The 9,544-nt window shown below is 24.2% G+C and overlaps 1 protein-coding gene across 2 annotated transcripts; it reads right to left on the reverse strand.

Moving 5' to 3' along the window:
* Window positions 1-3,549: 3,549 nt before the first annotated feature.
* On the reverse strand, window positions 3,550-9,225 carry LOC129988804 (zinc finger protein 62 homolog). 2 transcript variants are annotated; one of them, XM_056097076.1, is made up of 3 exons: window positions 8,978-9,225; window positions 6,697-6,776; window positions 3,550-6,016 (listed from the first exon to the last, which is right to left on the reverse strand). In XM_056097076.1, exon 3 carries the CDS (start codon window positions 5,485-5,487, stop codon window positions 3,946-3,948), a length of 1,542 nt encoding a protein of 513 aa, XP_055953051.1. In that variant the 5' UTR covers window positions 5,488-6,016; window positions 6,697-6,776; window positions 8,978-9,225; the 3' UTR covers window positions 3,550-3,945. The 2 variants fall into 2 exon arrangements, with proteins under 2 accessions (XP_055953051.1, XP_055953052.1); XM_056097077.1 differs by having other exon boundaries at window positions 8,974-9,225.
* Window positions 9,226-9,544: the final 319 nt, after the last annotated feature.

A 9,544-nucleotide genomic window follows, 5' to 3' on the forward strand; every position in this document is an offset into this window, starting at 1 on the left:
CTTGACACACTGTGTTTCTAAAAGAAAAATACTGACAAAATGTATTCAAAATGAATATGTTTGACTAAGTTTTGATTGGCATTTTTTTTTTTTTTTTTTTTTTTTTTTTGACAAAACAATATTTTAATAATTATTGTCAAACAGTTCAAAGATGGGGGAAAATTCATTTAGATTTTTTAAAAAAATGAAAAATCAGTGTTTAATATTATATATATTAAACATTTGTATTGAATTAAAAAGTAAAAAAATGTTGAATATTTCTCCAAAATTCAATATTTGGTGCCACTGAATAACCATTAATTTTGTACTTAATTAGGTAACTTATTTTAGTATGTCATAAAATATAACAAAAACATAACAATTACAAGACAAAATTTTTCAATAATGCAAAAAATAACAGAAAAAGTATACAAAGTTGATCATTTATAAAATAAAACACAACAAAACTTTTAACAATTATAAAATGCACATTGTTTTTCAATGCGACTGAGGTAGTGAGTATTTTGAACACATCAAATTTAATAGACTTATAAAAAGTTTATAAGGTTGATAACTTACAAAACAAAACTTAAAAAAATATATCAATAATAAAATGTGCATCGTTTTCAATGTAACTGAGGCACTGGATATTCTGAACACATCATATTAAATACCTTATAAAAATTTTACAAGATTAATACAAAATATAACACAACAAAACTTATAGATAATAAAAATTATAAAATGTACGTTGTTTTTAATGCTGTCCAGAAACTGAATATTCTGAACAAAATATTCAGTTTCTCAAGCAAGGAGCATTTAAGTCTGTATTGCTAACAACACACCATCACCAGTCATTACATTAATGAAATACTTAGCAAAAGATTTCAATTGTGTGCTTTTATGTTATTTGCTAAAACAATTTGCACTTCATTTTTTTCATAAAAATATATTAACATCACAGCAAAATAGTCCAGAGAAATGATATAAACTTTTATAGGTTAATGTCATGATCACTTTAATGTCTCAACCAAATAAAACATAACAAAATTCATAAAAATTAAAAATGTACAATCTTTTCAATATTACTGAGGTAATGAATATTTTGAACACATCAAATATAATAGCTCATTAAAAAATTTACAAAGTCGATTAACTTAAAAAATAAAACAAAATAAAATGTATGATTATAGCAATCATAAGACCTGAGGTACTAGATATTTTGAACACATCAAATTTAATGGCTTATAAAAAGTTAACAAAATAAAACATAACATAAAATATAACACAACAAAACTTATAAATTATAACAATTATAAAATGTTCATTGATTTCAATGTTGCTGAGATACTGAATATCATGAATGTATGCAAAAAACACTTAAACCCGTATTTCTTATAACACACCAACACCAGTGACTACACTAAAGAAACACTTAACAAAAGACTAATTGTAATGTTTGTGTTTTTTGCTACAGCTAGCAAAAATTGCATTATCTTGCCACAGCACTTTACATTTTGGCTTTTTTAAAAATATATATTAATATCAGAGAAAAACAACCCCAAGAAATAATATGGACTTAAACAGGTTAAAGTTTTGTGATTATTATAATGTCTAAACCATTGTCAACCATGTTTGCTGTGCAAAAAAAAAAAAAAAAAAAAAAAAAAAACATGAAATTATTTATTAATTTTAGGAAATTTACTGCTTAAGTATGCTTAATGAAAATATAAGAATAAATATTACAAATGCAAAAGAAAATAAACATTAATAAATGCTTAAAAGTTGAGAAATATTTTCAATGCTAAATAAAATAATTATATTGATATATGTATTTTACTAAAAATATTTTACATCAAAAATTCTTTTGGAAGTTAATGTGACAATTATCATGTAACTTGCATTTATGGGAATAATTAATTTATGTTAAAAATGAACATATGCAAAAAACACTTAAACCCGCATTTCTTATAACACACCAACACCAGTGACTACACTAATAAAACACTTAACAAAAGACTAATTGTAATATTTTGTTTTTTGCTACAGCTAGCAAAAATTGTGTTATCTTGCCACAGCACTTTACATTTTGGCTTTTTCAAAAAGAATAATGTAAAGTAATGCAAATATAAAAATGCACTCTCAAAAAACAAAATTAAGATGCAATAAGTATAGATTAAGTAAAGAAAAAAAAAATCTGCAACAAATAAATTGAAACACAATATTTGTTGTTGCTTTTTAAATAAAAGTATGTTTCAGAAATCACTTAATTTTTTTTTTTCGATTATTGCCATTTAAATTGCATTACATGAGTTTAACTTGAAAAAAAAGGAGGAATTAGTAGAATAAAAAACAAAAGAAATCAAAGACAACTTACTAATTGTCTTAAAAATCAGATTTATATTTACAATTAACATTGTGATAAAGTAAAATTCCTGTTGTTTTATTTACTCTGAAATAATAATATATACCCTTTGAATTAACAAGGGCAATTATTATTTTATTGCACTACATTCAGCAAAAATATTCTGGAATAATGAAAAAGTATAATTACTTAATTTTTTTTCAATTTATTTAAAACAAAATTACACCTTTGTGACATGTAATTATTAACCCACAAAAAAAGTTGCTGCAAAAAAATCTAAATTTCAAAAATAAATTTAAAAATTTCTTTTTAATTATTATGTTTGTTTACATTATATTTGGCTCATTTAATACTTCAAAATATCTCATTCATGGCCTATTTCAGTTAGTTTAAAAAAATCCATTTTTATTTTTCTATTAAACTTTTTATTTCCTTTTCTAACACTGTAATATTTTATTAAATACATCAATCAAAAGGAAACAAATTAATTTAATAAAATAAAAATAAAGAAATAAAAAAACAGGCTTATAAAATTAAATACACATATAAATACTTTTGATCAGAAATATTCAACTTAATATGTTTAATACAATCCATTTATTAAACATATTAAGCATTAAAATAGTATAAAACTGAAAAAGTAATCTAACTTCTATATTTGATACTAAAATATGGTATAAACTATAACACTTACTAAATGATATTCATTTTCCATTAGATCTAGTTTAATAAAAAAAGTCTACCAGATAAATAACTTACAAAATATATCATTACATAGATTATAAAATATAAAAGATATCAAATACAATGTGATGTTTTGAATGATTATGGGGTATCAAATATTCTGAAACTGGGGGGGGGGGATTCAAATCCATATTCTTTATTCAACATACCTTCATAAATCAATAGACACACACATATATAAAACACTTAACAAAAAACTGAAGTTTATAGAAAATAAACTTTTTATCTTGCAAAAGCACCTTATTTTTTAATGCTTTCTTTTAAAAAAAATTGTATCACAGCAAAATTTATATATATATATATATATATATATATATATATATATATATATATATATATATATATATATATATATAATGGGCAATAGGAATGTAATTTTTGTATATTGAATAAATGTTTTTATATCAAAAAAGTTTTCACATAAAAAATATGATGTATTACAATCAAGACGTGATCATGGTTTCATTGATTGGACAGAATATAAATTAAATAACAAAAAAAAAACTATTTAACCAATTCTTACTGTAACAGAAATTCTAGGAAGTTCAAAACAAACCCTCTTTCCTAACACAGAAAAAAAATTTCTTTTCAAAGTCAGTTTATTTTTGATTTTTTTCATAATGAGTCATAGAAGGACAGCTCTTCAAATGCAAACAAAATTAAATTATGTGCAAGTTAAGCAATACTTAAAAGCACTGCAGGAAAATTACATAAACCTGAAACACTATCTCTGTGGAATTTCATATAACTTTGAAAAGCAAGTTTTTTCATATTTTAATTATTAATAAAATATATATTTCTTAAATATAATTTTTAATATTCTTCAAATTTTGAATCTGGATCATTTTTTAGAGTTCTTATGGACTGCGCTGTTTTGTTGGGTCATCAGGGTCTTCTTCTGTATGAAGAGCACGATAATGTTTTTTCAGTACATTCTTTGCAGTAAATGTTTTTTTACATACATCACAAGAGTAAGGTCTTTCATGTTTATGAACAATTTGATTATGTTTATTCAATATTTGCTTAGATGAATATGCTTTTTTACATACATCACAAGAGTAAGGTCTTTCCTTTTCATGAATACTGCGATAATGAGTAATTAAATGACCTCTCTGAACGAATGACTTGTCACATGCATCACATGAGAAAGGTCTTTCATTTGTGTGAATGCGTTTATGTGTATTCAAATCATGCTTAAATAAAAATGCCTTTTCACACACATCACAAGAATAAGATTTTTCATTTTTATGAATATTTTGATGCTTATTCCGGTTTTGTTTACATGAAAATTCCTTATTACACACATCACAAAAGTAAGGCCCTTCGTTTGTGTGAACATAATTATGAACACTCAATAAATACTTAGTTGAAAATGCCTTTTTACAAACATCACAAGAATATGGTTTTTCATTTTTATGAATTATTTGATTATGTCTATTTAATAAACGTTTTGCTCTAAATGCCCTTTTACATAAATCACATGAAAAGGGTTTTTCATTAGTATGAATAAGATTATGTGTATTCAGTACTTCCTTAGTAGCAAATGTTTTTTTACACACATCACAAGAATAAGGTCTTTTATTTTCATGAATAGTTTGATAATGTTTATGCAGTATTTGCTTGGATGAAAATGGCTTTTCACACACATTACAAGAATAAGATTCTTCATTTTTATGACCAGGACAATAATGGTCATTTAAACCTTTAAGATTGAATAGTTTATGGCAATTATCACATGAGTAAGGTCTTTCATTTGCATGAATACGATAATGTGTATCCAGCATACTCTTAACTGGATATGCCTTCTTACACACATCACATGAGTAAGGTTTTTCCTTTGTATGAATACGAAAATGTTCATTCAGAAGACTTTTAGTTGAAAATGACTTTTCACACACATCGCAAGAGTAAGGTTTTTCGGCTTTATGATGAAAACGATAATGCTTATTCAAAGCATCCTTAGTTGGATAATCCTTGTTACATTCATCACATGTATAAGGTTTTTCATTTGTATGAGTATGTTTATGACTAATTAAACTGGGCATCCAAATAAATGTCTTACCACATACATCACAAGAATAAGGTTTATTATTTGAGTGAATTTTTTTGTGAACCTTTGAACCATTTTCCTGAGAAGATGTTTTGTTGCATACATTGTTTGTGTAAGCTTTAGAATTTGACCGAATGCATGAATGAGCTTTTAAAGTGAACTCTGTACAAAATAACTTTTCACAAAGTTTACATTTGAACCACTTATCATCATTATGAATATAAGTAATCTCAAAATTTTTACAAGCAGGTGAATCTCCATGTGCTTCACATATATAAGATTTTTCATTAATGGAAAACTGATAATGTTCTTTCAACCATCTTTTTTTGAAATATATTTGGTTATCCATCTCATAGACAGAAATTCCTTTGTTGATATAAAATATTTCTTTTTGAGGAAAATTTTTTTAACTATTGCATATAAATAATAATTTGCATATTAATAATAATAATTTTGCAACTGGTTTTTCACAAAAGCATATACTTAGATTTTCTAGAAAAAATTCCTTTGTGCCTTCAGTTGAAAGATTCCATACAATAAAAATAACATTAACAAAGAAATGCTTCTCATTATTGTAGAAAATGAGCTGTTTCAATTAAAAAGGGGATTTGCATAGATAGCTTTTAATGAATCCAAATTTGCATAAATTTCAAATCAATTCAGGAAAAAGAATATTTTACAGAATTGTTTGTACAAAATGAAACTGATCAAAAAAATATTTTACAAACAAATCGGAAATTCAAAAATACTGCCACATTGAACCAGAATTCACATAAACTTTTTAAATACATTTTCATTTTTTAAGAGATATTTCAGCAAATCCAGATTGGTTTCCAAGGTCATAAAACATCTATCATTAATGTATGAGGCTGTGTTACCTGGAGAAAAAAATATCTGTTCAATACAGATAATGAAATAAACAAAAACAAAAAAACTGATTACTACTATCCAGAAAGGATTTGAAATGATTTTTTTTTAATTATTTCTTTTTCACAACTAGTTAATACACTACAGAAATACCAACAGCACTTCAAACTTAGCTTTAATTATATAATACACAGTGAAATTAATGAAATTTGAATATTAAAAATGCTTACTTACAAAATAGAGTTAATTCGTAATATTTTACTTGATTTTATTTTCACTTATTCTTTTTTCACTCCTAGTTAATACATTACAGGAATATTAATAACACTTCAAACTTAGCTTTAGTTATATGATATACAATGGAATTAATAAAGCATTACTAATATTTTAGATAATATATTAAAAAATATAATACCATATATTTAATAAATTATCAGATAATCTAATCACAAAAGAATGATACACATGCAGATGAGTAAATTACTATTTGCACTCGTCTATTTAAACTATTAACCAAATACCATCAAATTTGGCATAACATATTTTTTTAGAAAGACAACCGAAGAAATTTATTTAGCTTGAAATAAATCATGAATTTTTAACATGACTCCTTTGTAAATATCTCTAAAATATTAATATGAAAAACAATCTCAATATTATTCTAAATAAATAAATAAATTTAAAGAATTACTTTTTTCCAAATTGCTTTCCAAACACTGCTTTCCAACATAGTAAACATTTTTCTTGTAATAACACTAGAAGAAAAAATGCCTAAAAAGAAAAAAAAAATTTCAGTGTTTTTTTTTTTTTTTTCAGCACAATAAGTCTTATAAATAAACTTTTAAAATCTAAATGAGTTTCTCTTCCATATCAATGCTTTTAATAAAAAAATAGGCAAGTTAATTGCAATGACATTAAATAAAACGACATCATAAATGATGAAAAAGTTATAAACACTATCAATGGCAGCTCAAGCATTGCTGTAACTAAGAATGTTAAACAATCCACGAATGCATTTCTCGTAATTTAAATTGGGCCATTTAAAACTGATTTTGGAAAATGTAATAATTAATTGAAAATTAATAGTTAGATTTTTAATTTGATGTTAGTAAATATAAACCTTTCAGGTGCAATACTTATTATATTTTAAAATTTTAAACAAAGTTTTTTTCCCCCTTTCCAGATTTATTTTTGATCAGAATTTAATTATACAAGAGCCATAGTTAAAATTAAAGCCAGCACCTAGATGATTTATTGAAAAAAAAAATGCATTTTTGGTATCTGATATCAGATAGTCATCTCAGTTGTTTAATTTGATTTCAATAAATAAATTTTAAATAAATAATTATTAATTAATTTTAATAATAATGTTTAATTATTTTTACCACTAATTAGACTTCATATTATAACTTATTTTCAAATTTTTGGCATGTTGAAGTTTGTTCCATTAAAAACCATTTAAAATCTTGTTCCTAAGATGTCTGGGATGGTATTTTACAAAGTCCTTTATTTCTAATCATGTAGCAAAGAAAAATTATGCATTGTTACTGCAAAAGTGCAGAAGAATGAAGACAAGACGAAGGAACACACAGTCCTTTGATTTTTTTTTTTTTCTTTTATGAAATGAAGAAAAGCATACTATTTTTTAGTAAATCTTATAAAGAATTAAAGAACTGTTAAATTAAATTACAATGTTTATAGATTAAAATAGTATGAGTAAAATTAAATAAATTTATAATTAAGTTTAGTATTATTATATCAACAGAACTCTAAGGAAAACCTATCAAATTCTAGTGGTAGATTATCAAATCTTAGCAAAGCTTTCTTGATGTTGAATGTTGATGCCAAAACAGAAAAACAAGAACATTTCAAATTCACAATAATTGGTTTTTATTAATGGAAAATCATTCTCAGCTTTTAACTTAAAAAAGATTGGGTATCTAAGGTTTAGTAGAGCTTATATTTTTAAATATAATCCAAAATATTATTTCAAAAAATATACATATATTTTAAACAAAAAAAAAATGCAATGGAAGATATAAAAGATTAGGTTATTTAATTACAAAAGATATTAAGAATACTAAAACAGAATGTTTGAAATTAGAGAATGACCCAAAATAGAATAATATCAAATATATTTAATTAGAAATTCAAATAATTATAATAAATTTATACTTCATTTTATGTTATTGTTACTGGTACTGTTAGAATATTTATATTTTAACAATACCATAATTGTTTTCTTTTCCAACAGAAAGGGTATACAAATTTTCACCATCTAAAGAGTGATAGCAGCTGGAAAAAGTTTCAAAAATTCTATATGAGATGCATCCATTTGTAATCTTATGTATAAAGATACATGACAGTAAAACTGTATAGAATTCTTCAATTATAGTTAAAGAAAACACAGTTATTTTTCTATTTTTTTCAATTATTCAAATTTTAAAATTTGAATGATTGATCATTTAATTTTAATTCTAACAAGGTTTTGCATTATTTACTGTTAATAAGCATAAAAAAAATTAACACAAAAAATTATGCTTTAAAATATTAGTGAAATTCTGATAAATAGTTTGTCATTTTTGGTAGTTTTATATATTTAAAAATAAAGCAAATTTTTAAATATATAAAACGGCAGCTAACAATAACAATGTTTGAATAAAATATAAACCAGTTTAATTCAGGTATTATTATTTAATCACAAAATATCTTTTTTTAACAGAAATTATTTAATTACTAATCATAATACAAAGATGATACCAATTACCTCATCGTGTTTTAATTCCCATTTATAATATTACATTCTTTTTTAACTGAAGATGCTACATTACATTACATTAAATATAAATAAAACATTTTTATTATTATTTGTAATATAAAGGCATTTAAATTGTTTGTAATATAAAGGCATTAATATAATTAACTAAAAAATTTTGTTCAGAATTATTAATTTACCAATACACTTTACCTACTTTAGGTTTTGATTTCTGAATTTATTTTCAGAAGATTCACCATCCAATACTCTTAGGTCGCTTTGTTTACTACTTGGCGATAACCCTTGGCGACCATCCAGATCTTCGTAAGTACCCCAGTCATAAATATCTCCTTTTCAGAATACAATAATGAAAAATAAAACAATAATTGGTTTACATATTTTTAAAATAAAATTCTTGTTTCCATTTATGACAATGCTTCACCACATTCGAAAAGAGCAACGCTAAGTCACACTTGATGAATTACGAAAAAAAGTAGCCTTTTGCCCGCCGGCAATACCGGTTCTCATTCCTCGTAAACACGCTTTGTTTATATTTATATTTTGATCAAACTGTGGTTACGTATCCCAAGTCTCATTCATGTAGGCGCACTGAGGTATGCGCAGTTAACGGTATCTCTAAAAGTAAAAGTCAGTCAGTAGTATAGACATGAAAATCGAATGATTGTTTTCACTGAAGTATGAAGTAGAGAACTGGCTCTTTTATTGATTTCCAAAGTGTTTTGTTAAGTTTTTTTAAAAATGTGGGAATAGAAATATTTTAATA

Source organism: Argiope bruennichi, chromosome 10 (genome assembly GCF_947563725.1).
Source record: "Argiope bruennichi chromosome 10, qqArgBrue1.1, whole genome shotgun sequence".
In the NCBI taxonomy this organism is placed as follows: Eukaryota; Metazoa; Arthropoda; class Arachnida; order Araneae; family Araneidae; genus Argiope; species Argiope bruennichi.